General features: G+C 45.2%; 2 protein-coding genes across 2 annotated transcripts; both read right to left on the minus strand.

Annotated features, from left to right (window-relative positions):
• Nucleotides 1-1,093: 1,093 nt before the first annotated feature.
• On the minus strand, nt 1,094-4,370 carry LOC119302832 (SRSF protein kinase 1-like). Its single transcript, XM_037579869.1, has 4 exons — nt 3,974-4,370; nt 2,743-3,531; nt 1,762-1,809; nt 1,094-1,681 (listed from the first exon to the last, which is right to left on the minus strand). The coding sequence occupies exons 1-4, from the start codon at nt 4,181-4,183 to the stop codon at nt 1,451-1,453; spliced, it is 1,278 nt and encodes a 425-aa protein (XP_037435766.1). The 5' UTR covers nt 4,184-4,370; the 3' UTR covers nt 1,094-1,450.
• Nucleotides 4,371-16,918: 12,548 nt separating this feature from the next.
• Nucleotides 16,919-19,067, minus strand: LOC119298623 (protein FAR1-RELATED SEQUENCE 5-like; the record flags this gene model as incomplete). Its single annotated transcript, XM_037575954.1, has 3 exons — nt 18,516-19,067; nt 18,199-18,422; nt 16,919-17,528 (listed from the first exon to the last, which is right to left on the minus strand). Coding segments are annotated over exons 1-3 (1,386 nt in total), but the record flags the coding sequence as incomplete, so codon positions are not given.
• Between the last annotated feature and the right edge of the window lie 924 nt (nt 19,068-19,991).

Raw genomic sequence — 19,991 nt, forward strand, 5'->3', positions numbered from 1 at the left:
TACACAGATGAGGATAACGCATTGGCTATGACATGGCAGAGTGTAACATTGATCCAATTGCAGTGACCGATCAAAGCATGAAGACCTATTGGAATAGTTGGGCTGGTTAATTGTGTGACTCAAGTAGACCATGTCAAACTTAGTGGAATGACAGATGACATGCTGTTGAGAATCTGTTGTTCATTTTTTTTTAATATTTTGTGTACATCCAAATTTGTAGGACCCCAATAGACAGCAAATGTTCGATTTTGTTATGAAAATATATGAACCATATGGCAATTGTGAACATTTTTTATGGCAAATTCTTCGAAACGACATGGCAATTTCTTCAAAATCACATGACAAATACCGGCAAATAAAGGATTTTGCTGCGAAAATTGCCTTGTCCGTCCGAAAAAATGCCATGCCAACACATAAATATATGTCATGGAAAAACGTTCATTTTGCCATGCACCCCAGCGAATGTCCACCAAATAACATTACCCAATTTGTAATGTGCAATTTACACACGCAAAAAAAAAAGGTAATGTGCAATTTTAACCTTGACAGCTAAACTACACAAGCGAGTTGTACAAGCAAACCACCCCTAAGTTATACGAACACCCCATAAAACCACTTTCAGAGGAACTTTTTCAGGACCCTGCTATAAATCTGATGCCAGATTTTTAAACATGGCAAATCTAACGTTTTTTTTGCTAGGATTTGCCATGCCTGTCGAAGAGATTTGTCATGCTACGCGATTTGCCATGAAAACCGTTCGATTTACCATGCTTAAAAATCTGATGTCAGATTAACATTTTCCTTTTTTATGGGACTCGTTGTTGATGCTAAAACCACTTTTAGGTGAACTTATTTATGGGACTCGTTGGAGATTCTCTAACCACTGTACTTATGTAAACAGTAGGGGCCGCAGCTGGAATCACTGCTGAGCAGCAGCGTGAAGCAATCTGCTACAAGAGGCAAGGCACAGGCAGGCAGCACGGTGTCTGCTTCTTCTGAACCCAGCAACATGTAAAACCCAGCTTTCCAGCGCACAGCAAGCAAGAATTGAACCACACTGCACCGCAGCATGTCAGCGCATCGCACTTGCTCCTTCCTACTCAACCAGCAAACGGAAAGCTAAAATAAAGCTGAAGGCCAGATCACACTACCACCAAACATCTTCTTACACCACCTCACATGCAGAATAAATAAACACCACAACTACTACATCAGCTTCTGCACCCACAAGGCCACAACACACCCTACACCAAAAACACACGATCATGACGACGATGATGCCACGAAGATTAAAAAAAAGAACCCGGATCATCGGTTACCGCTGCAGATGGTTCATCGAGCCATGTCGAAATCAGTGCTCGCCGGAGCTGATGTCTAACACTCGGCCTCCTCTGTAAAGCTATTGTCTGTTAGGCTGCTTCTCATGTTATTACTTGGTGGTTTGGTTGAATCAGTTGTTGAGCCATGCGTGCTTCAGGCACTCGGCGGCGGTCGGCCTGTTCTCCGGATCAAAATCGAGAATCGGGCGGAGGAAGTCGGCGAGCCCTTTGGCGTCCGGCTCGGTGAAATTGTACCTCTCGACTAGCACGCGCTCGAGGGGCCAGAACCTCATTCTTTTGACCCTCTTCAGGTCTCCGTACCGGTTGAAGTAATCCTTGGAACGGGTGCCTGAGGTGGCAATCTGAAAGACAACGGCAGGATTAGATACGGCATTTGGGATTAGACAACATGACAAAGGGAGTTACAAGATATTGTAGGGACCTTCTTAGGCATCTTTCCCAGAGTTTCCATCATCAGAGCTAGGTGATCCTGCAAAGAGTCATAGAGAGATGAGTTGGTTGGTTGGTGAGATAACAACACTTGGATGTGATGCCACCACTGTAGACTTTGCAGCTAAGAGTCAACATCTGAAGTTGATTGCTTAATGAGTACTATATCTGTCCATTTGACAGTTAGTAAGTACTATATCTGTCAGATTTGACAATCTTACATAGGTAAGGTGTGTGATCCGCTTTAGAGGACAGTCCAGCAGGTAAGAGTATAACAAATCTTTTAGCTGATAATCACTGGCTACGGAACAATCTGTCATTGTCGGTACTTGGTACTTTGTTTTGTGCCAGTGTATTACATCTGGCAAGAATAACAGAAAAGCGGACAACCAGAACAGCACACTTAGATCTGTACCGGTATACCACATTAAGATGCACTTCTATTGTACACCAGTCCTATGATGGTTGGTAACTGAACATCAAATTGTTTCTATGGCTTCAGTTTGTACAATGGGGGTTGCTTTGCAGGGTCATAATAAACAAAAAGAAACCAAAAAAGCATGCTAGTACTAGCAGAAAAGTGCTCAAATCGCAATTCCTGGGAACGCAGCCCTCGCAATATCAGTTCACATTTCATTTAAATATTTCAGTTGCTAGGTTGGTGCTGTCAGGTTGGTTGCATCTTCTTTTGAATTTTAAAGTGGCACATGATCCAAAGCGTCTACTTTTTATAGTGTAGTTTATCAATTGCCATGACTCAATCGACCAACATAACAACAGCAGGAATACACAAAAATAGGGTGATGTCCGCAGCCTCGGCATAAGGAAAATGGACTAGTTTTGACACTTTGACTAATGTTAGAAAACCCATATACTAGTAAGCAAGAATATATGATAAAACCATCATTGCTAATGCTACTAGTATAAGCAAAAAAGTGCTGAAAGAAGCGACACGAAAATTATGTTTTTTTACCTCATCTTCACTGCAACCTTGGCAAGTGTTGGGAGCAAACAGCATGTCACCGGTGGCAAGCTCAAACGCCATACAAGCGAACGACCACATATCAGCAGAATAAGAATACCCAGAACCGATGATAACCTCGGGTGCCCTATACTGCCTTGTCTGTATCACACCATCACCCTGCTGATCAGCCCAGCAGGCATTCCCGAAATCGACAATCTTGCACTTCATACTAATGCCATCCAGGCTTCTCTCCTTAACCATGTCTGCCGTGAACCCACCGAGCGACACCCGCCTCTGCAGAATCTTCGCCACGGCGCGCCTCGCCCGCGTCTTAAGCATCTTCTCGCTGAAACTGATGGATGGCATGCGGTACTGATTCCCCTCTGGCCTCTTGAGAATCGGGGTGAGCCTCGAGCGCACCGGGTCCTTGGACGGGTTTATCGTCGACACTAGGAGGACATTCTCCGGCTTCAAATCGGTGTGGATAATGCCGAGCTCTCGGTGCATGTAATCGAGGCCGGTCAGCACCGACCGGCAAATCTCCCTCACCCTGCTCAGCCCGATGCCCTTATTCCGGTTGTACCGTATGAGCCGCAGCAGGCTGTCGCCGAGGAACTCGGTGACCAGGCAAATGTGCTTGCCGTTGGGGCCGGCGTGCTTGAAATGGTCCAGCAGCTGGATGACGCACTTGGAATTGGTGGGGTCGCCCTTGGCCGCCGCGGACAGCAGCTCGATCTCGTGGAGCGCGGCGTGCGCGTAGTCCCTCGCGCTCTTCTGGATCTTGAGCGCCACGAATCTCTGCAGGTTTTGCAATGGCCGTATCCAGTTAATAACATGTCTTGCACAAACCGTAAAATACAGAGTTCCATTACCGATGGAGGACGGTAAATATTAGTTTTGGTCCCAGTTTGCACATATCAGAGAATAAACCTGTAATCTTTGCAACAGAGATCACGAATTTGGCAAAAAAAAGAAGACAAAGATCGGTGCAGAGTTCTGCCGGCCCGAATTTGAACAGAGCCAAAGCAATGGAACATGGGTAAAAGGGGCAAAGCGCATCGTTTTGGGTTGCGGTGAACGGCCCCCGCCGGAGTTGGCGGAATCCAATAGCGGCCGATGGGAATCCCCCGACGGCGACGGCCGCGCCATGAGCGAGCACGCCGAGAAGGGCGGGCGAAGAAAACAGAGCAGGAAGAAGAAACAGAACCAAGATGAGGGGAAGGGGGGCGGGCGGGCGTACGCTGAGGAGGGTGTCGTAGGCGAGCCAGACGGTGGAGAAGTTGCCCCAGCCGAGCTTCCGCTGCGCGACGAACCTGCCGCCGGCGAAGCGGTCCCCGGGGCGCGCGGCGTGGTAGCCGCCCTTCCGGTACCCCTCGGCCCCCTCCTCGTCCTCCTCCTCGTCCTCCGAACCCGACGAGTAGCAGTACCCGTTGCCGCCGAACGCCGCCATCGGCCGATCCGCCGGCCGGCGAGCTCCTCCGGATTCGAAAGGGTGGCGCAGGCGGGCGGGGGGGACTAGGGACAGGGAGGAGGCCGGGTTCGGTTTGATTTGGTTTGGCTGGGGATTTTCCTGGTGGAGTGGAATTAGTTTTGTTGGGTGGGGGGCGGAGGGAGAAAAGTGACCGTTCCGGCACCCCACCACCACACCACCAGCTGCCTGCCTCCGGTGGAGTCTGGAGTGGACGGAGGGGCTCCCCGTGGCACTGCTTTATACTATTGCGTTACTCCATTGTCCATACATATCCATGCATTTCTCCATACATATCCATGCATGGATTAATTGATTGTTTTGATTGCTAATTCATCACAGGTCATCAAAATAGTAAAGTGCTCATTTTGGACCAATCAATCGGCACATAAAACCCACGGTCAAACCAAAGCACCCCTTAAATCACATTTTTGGAGCCCAATTCCCTCTCTGTAATCATGATTTAATCACGGTTTTTTGCTCACAAAAAAATCACTGCTTTTTTTTACAACTTTTTAATTATTCACAACGTAATTTTGTGTGGACTCATGCACAAGAAGTAGGATGAAAATGGTACGGAGGCGGGAACACAAAACTTTCGTGTGAACAATGCAACACTGATTCATAGCGGAAAAGGATTCAAAGCCACTGAACTATGTGATCCTCGTGTGAGATCATTTTCAGCCATACTGGCGCACGAAAAAGAAAACCTGGTTTGTTGGTTTTGGCGTGTTTTTCTTTTCATCACGTTTTAGTTTTCTCTTCTCCTTTTCGAAAAAAAAGTTTTTTCCTTCTCCTACAAATACTTGCTTCTATATCTGTACTACTTTGAATTCGATCCAAATTTACTTTCGGCGTTACTTGTGTCCGTTTTTGTTTCATATATTTCGTACTAATTTATGTTTCCACTAATAATATACGTCGTTATCGATTTCTTTTTATTCTAATATCACGTACTCATTTACGTTCCCCTAAAAGTATTTGACGTTATCGATTTCCCTATTTGTTTCTAATATTTCATATTCATTTACGTTCCTCTAAAAATATTTTACGTTATCGATTTCCGTATTTGTTTCTAATATTTCATACTCATTTATCTTCCTCTAAAAATATTTGGCGTTATCGTTTTATGTTTTCTTTCTAATATTTCGTACTCAGTTATGTCCCACTAAAAAATTCCGTACTCATTTACGTTCCTCTAAAAATATTTGATGTTATCGATTTCCATTTTTATTTCTAACATTTCATACTCATTCATGTTCCTCTAAAAATTTTGACATTATAGTTTTACGTTTTCATTTACTGATATTTTCGTACCATTTATCTTTTTATCTGAAAATATTCGGTGTTATATGTTTTCCATTTAATTTCGATATTTTCATACTCACTTATGTTTCCTCTATAAATATTCGGCGATGTTTTTGTTTTTGTTTCTGATATTTTGTACTTATTTATGTTTCCCCCACAAATGTGCGGTGTTTTATATTCTGTTTTCGTTTACGGTATTTCGTAATCGTTTACATTGCCTTTGAAAATATTTGATGTTATCTGTTTTGTTTTCAATATTTCGTATCATTTATATTTCCTCTAAATGTATTTGAGATTTCCTATTTTCATTGCTGTTTCAAAGATTTCATACTCATTTATATTTTCTCTAAAAAGATGAATTTAAATGTCTCTGCATTTTACCCGCGACAAAACGAAGAACCATAAATATAGAATGGCAAGTCGTGTGTAGAACAAGTATGGGGCTATGAGTCATTGGATCTGCATGTACGGATGCATACCTTTTTTTGTCGGGAAAACTTTCAATCTATTCATTTTTCAATCATGGCAGTACAATGAACAGCGGAAATAATAAAAATTACAACCAGATTCATAGACCATGTAGCGACGACTACAAACACTAAAGTAAGGCAAAGGCGTGCTGCCGTCAACATCCCTCCCTCGCCGGAGCCGGGCAACACTTGGTGTAATAGACAGTCGAAAAGTCGCCGTGCCAAGGCCTCATATGCCCAACACACTAGAACGTTAACCGCCACTGACAAAGAGACGCGTAGATCGGAAGGATCCATCCCGAAGACATATGAGTGTAGATGAACGAATACCAAATCCAAGTAGATCCACCAAAGAAAACCACCAACATAATCTCGCGAGATCCGCCGAAGACACACCTCCATACGCCATCGGACGATGTTAGACGCACCACATTAACGAGGTTAGGCGGGATGAAGCTTATTCCATCTTCACGGAGCTGTCGACGACGCCTCACCTTCCTGAGTAGGATACAAACCCTAACAAAACTAAAAAAAACATCTAAAAATAAAACTCTCCTGCTGGCAAGGGCTAGAATCCACCGTGACCCATGTCCCTAGGGCCACTAGGGAGGCAGAGGAATCCTAGCTTTTTGTTAGAAGAGGAGCCGACGAAATGTGCATTACTGTATTAGCATCTAACGACCTAGAGTTGTAGTATGACCTAGTAAATGAAAACACGGAGGCAATTCTCACCTTAAAAAGAAGTAGTACAAGTTTGCCTCCCAAACTTCATGGTATTGTGCGAACTGATGCGTAGCTCAGATGGGTAGGTTTATAGAGGGGAGCACATCGACCCTCCCCCCCCCCTCCAAAAAAAGAGGTGAGTGTATGTACTCCCTGTATTAGCTTTGGTTAAAGTCAAACTTTATAAATTTTGACAAAGTATGTAGACAAAAAAATTAACATATATAATAAAAAATCAATATCATTAGATTCATTATTGAATGTACTTTCACATCATATAGATTTGTTATGGTAAATGTTTGTATTTTTTATTATAAACTTGGCCAGACTTTACGAAGTTTGACTTGAGTCAACTCTAATATGCAGAGCGGAAATGTTAACGCCCACACGTGTGGGCGTTCATCATCCCGACCACACGCAAGCATCTCCATTGGCAACTTTGTGCATGAATCTTGGAACAAACCGGCCGGTTTTCTGCGTCACGTAGGACGAGGCGCGTGTGCGGTGTGCGAGTCAGTTCGCCCGCATGTTGGTTGCCATCCCGCGGTCAGCGGTTGCCACTCGGAGGCGTGCGGTGGAACTGCTATGCGCCCACACGCCACGCTCCTACCGCGGTTGACGTCAAACACGTCGCACACCTCTGCCCCCTCTCCCTCACGGTTCCATTTACTCACCCGCACCGCAATTACTGGCACAACCCACTCGCATTTCAAACCATTGGAGGAGAAGGCGAGGGGAGAAGGCGACGGCGGAGGCGGAAGAATCGACGGTGTTCGCGGCCGTCGGTGGTGCTCGCTGGAACGGAGCGGCTTCGCCGGAGCGCCTGCAGGTTGAAGGTAATGCTCGTTACAACTCTCGCAATCCCTTCCTGCATTTTCCCCCTTCCCTACCTGTTCGATTCCTCGATCAAGATTCGTAGAGATTCAGGCGATTCGGCGATGTGTCGGCGTTCCCGCCGGCGCCGAAGTCGTCTGCTAGCCGTTTTTGGTGGCACTGGGCAGTTTCGTCACGGCCGCGGCGGCGGCATCGTCGGTGTGGTTATGCCTGTTCGGAGGCACGCACTAGTCTTGCCTATGGATTGGGCAGGTGTCTCCCGGTTTGTTTGATGCGCATTGGTTTGAATTTGTGTCTGCAGTCAGTTTGTGGGAGAATTTTGAGGGTGAATTTGAAGTCGCGGTAGTTGCCATTGAACCGTAGATCTAGTTAATTGGGTTTTGAAACTGTAGTATGAGGCGAACTTGATAGTTTCATTAACTATCATGATTGTGTGGCAACTAACTCCCTGAACAAATGTGATAGTTGCCACAAACGTGTTTCCCCTTGCGGCAACAAATTACTGAAATGACTGTGTTAGTTGCCACATATAAGCTTTCGCATGGAACAACTATTTTTATTGAATGACTGTGATAGTTGCCACACACACGCTCTTCCATGTGGCAACTAAATTTGCTGAATTACTGTGATAGTAGCCACAAACATGCTTTTTCATTATGGCATCTAATTTTTCTGAATGATTTGTGATAGTTACCACACTGTGATAGTTGCTACAATCGGTAGTCAATGCAGTTTCAGGAGCCAACTGCACTGGACGGCAACTAATGTGCACATCAAGTGTGCCTGTTGCCACTTGGATAATATATTCATGTGGCAAATAGAATGTGAACACACTGTCTATTGCCATTCTGCAGATAAGACAGTGTGGCAAATTGGCTGCATAATGTGGCAACCAAATTTGCATATCAACTGTGCCCGATGCCATACATATGCTTTGCATGTGGCAAGTTTTTGGCTGACCACATCATGTTTGTTGCCATGCCACAGTCAGTACAATATGGCAAATTCATTGTACTGTAGGCGCAATTTTTTTTGCCACAACGACTTTGTGATATCTGATCACACTGTGGCAATTTTCAGGTTCTTGATTAGATGTGGTTTTATCGATTTGTTGTAGTATGTGTTGCATTTCAGCACGGCAATTTCACCCTAGCACATTTCTGCCGCCGAACAAGTGGCATTTGATTGGTGTATTTTTAGGACAGTGTGTGAGTTGCCACATCTTAGTTTTTGTGGTGTGGAGGATTCTGTGACTTTCTATCGTACTATCTTAGGCTAACATGGCAACTTTAACATTTTTTGTTTTCAAGTGCATTTACCATATGTACACTTTTTTTTACTTAATAATGCAACCAACGTGCTTACTTGCCACGTTTATGTTTTCGACAATCATAGGAGGGGTGCGTGTGTGTTCATGTTATTTTTTTTTGCATTCACTAGTTGACATTTTCTGTTAGGTGGCAACTGCTTACCTCTTGCATTTACATTTCCACCATGACAATTTGGTCTGTTCCTATCTCAGCAGAATGGCTCGTGGCGATCATCAAAACGATGATGATGATTTCATGGATCCACCACAGCGTAATCGGGCAACTGGACGGAGAAAAGAGGGTGATGAGGTAAATGTTCACACATCCCCCCTTCCTCCTGCTTTACGTTACTGGTTGACACCTCGAGCTTGCAGTCGTCTGACACGAACTAAAATTTCATGACATTGCAAAACATGGCAACAACTGATCACTTTTTGTCTGTTTTTTTGTAGAAGAAGAAACGTATTCGCAACAGAGCCTCCCAAGAATGACTGACTGCGTTGACTGAAAAATTCACCGACGATCAGAAGGGGGCTGTTGCTGAGATGGGTATGCAGTCTATGATGGATGTCCGGTGCACGAACCTTGTCAACCCTGTATGCGACTGGCTTGGTGAGATCTACGACCCTGCCTCCAGGGAATTCGTGATTCCGGGACGTGGAAGACTACCATTGAACGAGGAATCCGTGTTCTGCACTTTGGGTGTGCCTCATGAACATATCAAAGTCTTGTACGAGGTCAACAATGAGATCGAGGAAGCGTTGTTCCCCTGTTTGTTTCCTGGGTCGGAATCCATGTCGAACACGTCTGCAGTGGCAGATTCGCTGCAGGCCATGGCGATGCATGGAGATGTTTTCAAGATGAAGCTACTCATGTACCTCATCTCAGCTGTTTTCGCGCCGACCACCTCTCTTCGCCCAAGCAACAAATGCTTCCCCATCCCGGTGAATGATCCATCTTTACTACTTTTTTTCCTTTGATCTTTTTGGCTCCGATGTCATGTGTAAAGCTAGTGACTGCCAGCGTTTTCTGATGTTTTTTTCCATTTGATTTCTGATGCAGCAACCTTTTTTGTCCTGAAATTTTGTGTGGTGCAGGCGGATCTGGAAAATGTGAAGAACATGAATTGGTGTAAGTTTATTGCCGACTTCCTGCATGATGCATTCTCAAGCAAGATGTACCAAAAGGGTTGTTGAATGCATTTAATGGTATTTTTTACCAGTTCTTTCTGTGAACACTGTTTTTTTTAACACACTTTTATTCATGCATGGCAACCTGATCATAACAAGATGGCAACCTGATCATATCAAGATGGCAACTACCATAATGACAATATGGCAACTGGCATAATGACAATATGGCAACTCCCATCATATTAGTATGGCAACTGTCATCATACTATGATGGCAACTGCCATCATAACAACATGGCAACTGTTATCACATTGTGATGGCAATTAGCACATGTAGATGGCATCTTCTTCTTTCTCTTCTCTTCTTTCATGCACCTCAACTTGATTATCATGGGAACATATATTATCCTGTTTTCCTCCACACAGTACCCATGATGGCAACTAATATTTCTTTCTTTTTAAAATTGTTTTGCATCAGCTCATGTACGTCGACTGTCTTGATCTGTCCATCGTGGATTTCACTGGGACAGGAGGCCCGCCGCCTGCGCACAAGTTTGTTGTTTCTGCGTGGACTATCAATGCTGTCAAGGTTGCGCTTGCCGCAGACAAGGCTACTGACACCACATATGGAAAACTGCAGGTTAGTTCTGGTTTCTTTGCCCACACGGCATGCCTACAAATTGGCATGAGGCAACCGTCCGTGGGTCATAAGAGATGGCTACCTTTGTTATCCATGGCTGTCTAAGTACTGTATCCATGTCTCATTCCACATGGCAACTCTTTTCATTCGTTCTTAAACTTACATTCTCTCTCTTACGTCCTAGCTTTTTTTTTCTTTTTTTTGTTCTTTCCAGCTGATGGCCAAGCATGCTATAGACTACAGCGTGTTTGGGGGCCTCAAAACTTTGGAAAATGGATGGACGTGCACTCAGCTCCGTCTTGCCCTGCCGAGGTAATCAAAAGATCTACATCTATGGTTTGCCGTGGAGTATTTTTTGATGTCGTGCAAGTGATTGCAATACGGGTGGTCATTGATGCTTCTTTGTTTCGTGCACAGGCGAGGGCACCTGTTGAACATCTAATAGGGCAGTTTGCATCTAGAATGACCGGCTTGCTCGGGAAGTTGGTTGAGGGGTGGACGTCCCTCAGTGGCTCTGACAGCGACGCGGTTGGGAGGCAGTTCACTTCATTTGTCCCAGAACATACACACCGGCCAACCGGTTGCCGTGGCCGGTATGACTACAACAGTTCCCAAGAGCCTGCTGACACACAAGATGAACTAGGTGGAGATGCTGGTCTCAGCAAGGATGACGACGATGTCATGGAGAATGTGCAAGAGGACACCGATGATGATGAACATGCTAAAGTTCGCGCAGGTGGTAACAAGGGCAAGGATGCAACAGATGTCCCCCAACCGGAGAAAGTCAAACAACATACGACTGCGAGAGGCGAGGGGGTTTTGCCATCAAAGAGGGGGAGGGCTCCAGAGGGTGTTGGGCAGGGTTCTGCTGGCAAGAGGTCTAGGACCAACCCCGTAGCTGCCAGGAAGAGGTTCGACTTTTATTTTAGTTTTTTGCTTTGTCTATTTTCTTCGAACAGACTCATCCTTTTTTTGCACTTGTTTTTGTCAAGCACGGCAACGAGTTTGCTGTCTGACAATCGCCACCTTTTTTTTTCTCCATCTCATACGTGCAGCGAGCCGACAGCTGATGGACGAGCAGTTACGAAGAAACAGGCGCCAACGCCAACCCGTGTTTCTGCTCGGTTAAACAAAGGCGCCCCCATTGCCGGTGACACCCCTTCCACCAGGTCATCTCCTCGCACGATGACGACCAACACCGAGGATCCTGTCGTGTTGCCAGACCTGAGGAAGGCAGTCAAGAAGTAGGTTTTTTCATCCGCTTTCATTGACATAGCGCTATATTTTCTTGATTTTCCAATGCATCCGTTTAGCTTGTCATATTGTCTTATGTCATCGCCCCCCACGTGGCAACTGCTGTTTTCCAAATGATTTTTCCCTTTCTTTTTAAGTGTATGGCAACTCCTATTGTTTTTTACATGGCAACTGGAATCTAGGCCAAATGGTAACTTTAATGTACCTAATGGCAACTGCCATCTTTACCGTTGGCTTGTGAGCTCATCCCACACCTAGGTTTGAAACTGCATTCATGGCAGATCAGACGTTTTTATCATTCTTCAAGTTTGCTAACATGACAACTGCTGCTGGATGGCAACTGCTAATTATGACACATGGCAACTCACGTTCCCCTTACATGGCAACTACCAGCTTTTCCACTTGTTTTTCATTTTTTTAAGATTTCTATCAAGGCAAACATATTTTTGTTCATTTTTTAATACCTTTTTCATGTGCTTTATTTTTTTTGCAAGGTGAAGAAGACTACTACGCGCGGGGCCAAGCATATCAGTAAGGACCCGCTCGAACGCCTGCATTCAAAGTTGTCAACAGGGGGCAACTCAGATGTACATAAGGCACCAGGCGACAATATTGCTGCTGCACCGTTGACCGCTCCCACCAACTCTGATGCAAGTGGCCGACCATCTTCGCTGGCTGCAGATGTGCAGGCTAGAACAACAGGCATCCATACATCGGGGAGTGATGAGTCGGTATCTGCCAGGACAGCTGAAATATTGCCAACTCTTCTGGCAATGAAGGATGCTGCTGTGAGCCATGCCACCCCATCAGCAAGCGTTGAAGTGGACGCTCCCGAGACGAACCTAAGCAAGGAAGATTTCCGCTCATCTGACACTGATTCCAAGCACGTGCGTGGTGGCACTCCTGTGTCCATGATAGAAGCGGCTGAGGCGACAGTTCACAAGGATATGCCATCTACATGTGAGAGTCTTGGCACAACAGCTCCAGCTCCTGTCAGTGCAGATACTGCTAAGGCGACTGTTTCGCGTGCTGGTCTTCCACCTAGGCGTCGTAGCCCCCGCAAGCAACCAACAGACATACCCAACGCACCGGCTGTAGCTAGGAGCAGGAGAGATGAGTCTGGTTATGTTCCTGCGTCCACACTGTTCCCGCCACCTGCCAAAAGCAATGTGATGGAGAAATCGGAAGACCGGAGCACAATTGATGCAGGTGTCAAGCCGAGCACGAGTGACACAGGTGAACACCCGGAGCAGACTGCGCCTTTACCCGCAGTGGAAATCCCCAGCATAAATCTGCGCACTTTCAGGCTCCCAGTCAATGTCGGTGTCCCCTACAGCCCAAACAAGAAGATTGTCATGAAAGCTGCGGCTGATACCGCTGACAACACGCCCCGCCCTGCAAATAAAGCCGATCATTCTGTAGCGACCGATTCAGATATTTTTGTCGATCTTTCACCCTTGGATTCTGCCCCGCAAATCGTTCGTGGTCCGGCCAGTAGGAATGAGAGGCACCCAATGGCCTTTACCCCACCGAGCTTTAGCCTTGGCATCAGTCAAGATCAACCGGTGGTGCAAGATCCTATACCAGTTGCCTTTACTTTCCCAGGAGGCATGCCCGCAATGATGGCGCAGCCAATGGTCGAGGGCAGGAAGGCTGTCAAGTTCGCAGAGTCGATTGTGCAAGGTACACTTGTCATGTCCTTATGATTTTTCTTGCATACATCTTTGTAGTTTGACTTTTGTTCCAATCATATTTTTTGAGGGTTTTCACTTGTGATGGCAACTAACATGTGATGACATGGCAACTGGATTTGATGCACCATGTCACCTACATTTTTTTTGCTGCCATGCTGCATTTGACATTTGGGCAACCACGTGGCAACTGAAGTTGATTCAACATGGCAACTGTAGTTGCTGTCACATGGCAAATACAGTGCATTACACATGGCAACTGGATTTGCCACACCATGTCACCTGCATTTTTTGTTTCCATGCTGCATTTTTTCATACGGCAATCACATGGCAAGTGGAGTTGACACAACATGGCAACTATAGTTGCTGTGACATGACAACTACAGTCCAACTAGATGGCAACTACAGTGAAACTACATGGCAATTGTAGTTGCTATGACATGGCCACTGTAGTTGGACCACACATGACAACTGCTCCACTTTTTCTACCTACATCTCACATCATGCACCCTATCTTCTCACAATCCATCTGTTTTTGATTTTCTAGGTATCCTAACCCACTTTTTTATCATTGCAGCCACCTCTAAGGAGATTTCACCGCCACTTGACGAAGCTTACCGCATGATTGAGGAGGCAGCATTGCAGAGGAGGTCCTCACAAGGGCAAGGGCAATCAAGTTCCAACGTGCCTGCAGATACGGTATCTGAGGATACCATTAGGAGTGCCACTCCTGGTTCTGTGAGGCAACAGAGGGTAGTTCACCCACCTCCCGCGGAAGACTACGAGCCCGAATTCAGGGCCACTAAGGAACAGACCCAGCTGTACGATATCGTCAAGCGGTTTAGAAATGCGAGGGTCAGCAGCAAGCACATGAAGGAGCTGAAAGCGTAAATGACCACACCCCATAATCTCTCATTTTGCTTTGCTACTTTTTTGCCATTCATCTTCTTCGTACTTTCTATACACGATCCACTTACGTTTTAGTTCTTTCATATTTTTTTACTTAATAGGCATGATTCTTCCATGTTATATCGTTTTCATACAGCTCATGTTTGGACAGAACCAAAGTCATTCAATGCGGAGCGACGTACGTCGACCTGAGTGATCTTGCCGAGTCCGTGAGGCCAAATGGTAAAATGTCGACGAATGTAGTTGCATGCGGGATCGACTACATCAACAATCACACCAATGTGTGTGCCGACAAGATAATCATGCATTACAGTGTGACCTGCAAAATATGGGATGGTGACTTCCACCATAAAATCCTGAGGAAGAATTTTGCTCAACACGGTGAATTCAAGCTCACACTGAAGAAATATGTGAGTACTCCTTCCCTGTTTGCACTGTTTTTTCACATGGTGTGGTTTTTTGCCATCATTTGCACTTGTGTTTATGTGGCAGATGTTTTCATGTGGCAACAGCTGCCGTGCACACTGAATTCTTGATTTTTGCATCTCGTGCAAACTATGTGGCAACTTGATAGTAAAATACACGGCACATTTTGTTCATACATGGACGGCAACTTTCTTTCAACTACCCACACCCATAACCAAACATTCTACGTGATTCTAATTTTTTTGTCCCTCTGCTATTCTTTATGTGAACTATGCTTCTCATTTCTTCACTTTTAAATGCAGGTCATGTTCCCCATGTTTCAGGAGCTTGCACCACATGACCCACACGACAAGTGTGGTCACCACTATGCAATCTGTCTTGACCTGAAGAACCAACATTTTGAGGTGCTTGATTCAATCCGTTCGGAAGCTGATGCTGACCTTACTACGCATGCCCAATTCTTCATTAACAACCTCAAAGAGACATGGAACCGTCACTACGAACATTCAAAGGTCCAGATCAGGCATTTCCCGACTGAGTATGTGGCGACTGCGAAGCAAGGGAACACGTAATTTCTTCCTTCCTTCATGTGCCATTTACATCAATCCAACCCCTTTTTTGTTGTCACATCTGAATTGAAGTCTATCTTTGTTACGTCTGTCCTTTTTGCGTGTTCACCTGACTCTTTTCCTCGTGCAGGATGGACTGTGCCTTTCACGCACTGGAATACTTTGCAAAGTGGGAAGGCAGAATTGTCCCTGCTATCACAGCTGCAACGGTCGTTGAGCTTCGAAAAATCTACACATGGAACTGGTTGACGAATGAAGATTTCAACAAGCGGTCTGGAGCACGCGAGTTCATGGAGGAAGCTGTCAAGAAAGTCGTCAAGAAGTACAAGTGATCACGTGGCGTCATACACCGGACGCATACCTTACATTCTGTTGCTGAGGAATATAAGATATTATCTCTTTGTTCTCGTCGAAAACTATGTTTGTGTGCTATGTTATGACTGCAACCTCGCGTAGCCTACTATGTAGTGGTGGTGTGTGAGCGACATTTGAATAGTTTCTGTAATATATGTGTGGACGTGAACCTATTTTAGGTGTTACAGCAGATATGTTTTTATGTTTATCATTATTACAATGGTTTCATCGTTTCTAGCACCGTTTTGCTGTTTCAAATGCGTCTACGATGTTTTAGAAAAGATGGCAAATGTAGTTCATCAGACATGGGTAGTGAAAGTCATCGTCGTTTTTCATTTTGGCTGTTTTGCTTCTTCTTTTTCATCGCTAACTGCACCGGCTAGCATGGGTAGGTTGATCATGTAGCCACAACCTTTGCTGCGGTTTATGCACGTTACGCTTTTTCCAACTTGTTTCCCATACATTGCACACAACACACTATGTGTCTCTAAACCGCGTCGTATTGTCATGAAAATATATACCATGTAGAGTCATTACAAATACCATGGCATATTTTTAGTACAGCTAACATGGCAGATACAGTACAAACAACATGGCAGATCCAACATAATTAACATGGCAGATACAGTACAACTAACATGGCAGATCCAGTACAACTAAAATGGCAGATCCAGTACAACTAGCATGGCATATTTAGTATAAAATAGCATGGCATATTTAGTATAAAATAGCATGGCATATTTAGTATAAAATAGCATGGCAGACTAACTACACATAACATGGCAGATTAACTACACATAACATGGCAGATTAAGTACCCATAACATGGCAACTGCATTTATCCATTTAATGAATTTTCCTTCCACTTCTAATGCCCCTCAAGAGTCATTCTCCCAATTTTTTTAAAAAAATTCTCATCATCTAGGGTACAAAACAAAATGTCTACAAGGACCATGTCACATCGCCCCAATTTTTGCTCATGGATTGCCCGCCCCTTTCTTCGTTTTCTTGTGTTTTGCTTGGATCTCCAATCCTGACTTGTACCTTATCTCTCTTGGACGACCCTTTGTGATGGAACGGGGTGGGTTCCTGACCTGGGTCTGCGTGCTTGCTGTTCCAGATCCTATCTCCGAGTTTTCAGATGATGGCCCCGTGGATGAAGGCACACTTGATGTGCGGGGGAACCGGTGTAAGGCTTCCTCAGCTTTCCTCTTCTTGATATCATCAAGCTCTCTTTTCTGTGCCTTCCTGTATTTTTCTGCGACTCTCGCTGTCTCATCACTCTTGCACGCTTCATCAATTAGCTCAACATAGTTCTTTGTCAGCACAACGTGCCTCACGGCTTCCATGGTTGACTCAGGTCTCTCGTCATGCACAGCCAGAACTGCGTGTGTTGTCTGCGGCGCCAACGCGTCGTCAGCGTCCCAAGTCCATCGCCTCCTTATGAAATGGTGGGGCATGCGTGTCACAGCGTTCATGTCCACGACTTTTAGTATGTGACAGCACACAATGCCGTCCCGTTCGAATTTGCAGCATTGACAGTAGTACTCGCCTTCGCCTATCGAGGCTCTGACGAAGTAGTTCCTTCCTTTGTCCGCGTCTTCAGGTTCTGAATCTGACATGCCCAAAATAGAACACACCTTGAACGTATGTTCGTCCACCCGGAAAGCCGTGAACATGCTGGCACGCTTTATTTCTTCCTGGAATCTACAAGTTTTGTATGTTTTCTGTTAAACTATCGTGCGCTCTTTTCTTGTACCATCTTATGTTGTCATGGAAATAGAAATATATTTTGTTTGAACATGGCAAACATAGTTCATTGAACATGGCAAATATAGTACGTTGAACATGGCAAATGCAGTACACTAGACATGGCAACTGTAGTACACTAGACATGGCAACTGTAGTATATTTTCAACTGGACATCGTCATTTTTCCACACCAATATTTCCCAATGGAAGCACATTGCATAAAACATGACAACTGCCCTTTTATTTAAACATGGCATCTACAGTTGAGTAAACATGGCAATTGCATTTCAACAAACATGGCAGATGCATTTTATTAAACATGGCAACTGCATTTCAGCATATGTGTCGCCAATATAACATTTTTTCCAGTTGACATTGGCATTTGCATGCCAACATGCCCCAATGGAAGCACAGTGCATTAAACATGGCAACTGCACTTCATTCAACAAGGAAAATACACCCGAGCAAGCATGGCAAAACAGAATTTTCATTGAACATGGCAAGTTGCAGCTGAGTAAGCATGGCAAACAGTATTTCATTAAACATGGCAACTGCATTGCACTCTATAAGGCATCTACTGACTTGGTGCTTTTTCTGCAAATAAGACTGTAACGCAACTGACTTACTTGTTAAAGATCTTGTTGGTGTATATCTTGCTCATTTGCCTTTCTATTGGTAAATACGTTAGCAATTTTGGGTGCTTTAGTGTCGTGGTCGCTTCTTGCTGTAGCTCAGATCCCAGAATTTTTTGTTGCAAAGCTGTGTACTGCTTGGCAAACTGTAGCAATGAGTTGCCAGGGCTGACGTACCGCTTCAAAACAGCATTGAACCCCTCGTTGTGCTGCGTAGTCTGCAGAAAAGGGAAGAAGCACTGCATGAAGTAGGCCGGCACCCAGTACATTCGCTTCTCCCACAGGCTAACAAGAGTCTCGTTGTCTTGGACTTGACGTGTTTCAGTCATGGCCATCCAGCTCCTTTCAAACTCCTCCCCCGTCAAGCTGTGGTCCACGCATAGCTCGAATGCCTTGTGCAGCTCTGGACGGTCAGCAAAGAACGGTCCTAGCGTCTCCTCAGCCTTCTTTATAATGTGCCACCTGCAGTGCCTGTGCACTGCCAACGGAAAGACCTCCTCTATGCCTGCACACATGCTGAAATCTTGGTCTGTTATTATGTTCATTGGAGCAAGTCCATCCATGCACTCCAAGAAGGTCTTGAACAGCCAAATGTACCCATCCGCGTCTTCATTCCGGACGAGCCCGCAGCCGAACTGCAATGACTGATTGTGGTTATTTATTCCTATGAATGGAGCGCGTGGCATCTTGTACATATTGGTGAGGTATGTCGCGTCGAATGAAATGCAATCTCGGAAATGTTTGTAGGCTCTCCTTGCAGCACCATCCACCAAATACATGTTCCCGACACGGTCCTCATCGTCCAACCTTATCCTGTAGAAGAAATCTGGATCTTCCTTCGCTTTCTCATCAAAGTAGGCCATTGTGGCCTCTATGTCTGCCAACTTGCTCTCTCTATGGTACTTGGCCTGTAGGTTTGTGACGTCAGCTGGTATGTACGGCAGGGTACTCAGAGTCCCCTTTTTGCTGTGGATGAGAGATAGTATCTGTACCATTCTTGATGGACCGACGTTACAATCATGTAGCAGCTTTACGAATTGCCTTTCGACGGGGGTGAACCCTCTATAGGCGGTCAGAAATTTTACCAGGTCGAACTTCTTTATGAGTTGGTGGTTGTGCTCGTCAAAATATTCATTGACCACCCACTGTGCTCCATCTACGTTTAGCTTACACCAGACAGGGCACTCAGTCTTGAGAATGATACCTCTCTTTCATTCCGGAACAACAGGCGCAACACCTTTTCCCTTCTTGTTCCTCCGTGCCTTGTGGCACCTCATCTCACCTCTACTGTACTCGTTAGTTTTCTTAATTTTCCTATGATACTCGGTGTTGACCACAAATCCATGGAACTTTGCATATGTCTGGTAGTATTCCTTTACTTCTTCGAATGATTTAAATCTCTACCCAATGTACGGTGGCTGAGGTACCACAATCTCTGATTGCCCACCATCTTCATCCCCTTGTGCGTCGTCGTCAGTTTCATCATTCACTTCAGTATCGGCGGCAGTTCTATCTACTTGAGTGTTGCCAGTGCTTGTGTTCAAAGGGGTGCTTGTCGGCATTGCTGGAATGATCGCCATTCCCGACTCTGACTCGAAATTGTTTGCGACATGATTGTCTGCTGGCTGGTGGAACGCGTCTTCCATGCGCTCAGAGCTCCCCGCAGTAGATATCCCCGCGCTACTGTTCAATGTAGTTGTAGACCCTGTAATAGAAAAAACAGGTACGAGAGTAAGATTTTTCTTTGGATAACATGTGTATCGCAACGGATCACACCATCTTCGAGT

The sequence above is a fragment of the Triticum dicoccoides genome, chromosome 5A (assembly GCF_002162155.2).
Source record: "Triticum dicoccoides isolate Atlit2015 ecotype Zavitan chromosome 5A, WEW_v2.0, whole genome shotgun sequence".
NCBI lineage: Eukaryota > Viridiplantae > Streptophyta > Magnoliopsida > Poales > Poaceae > Triticum > Triticum dicoccoides.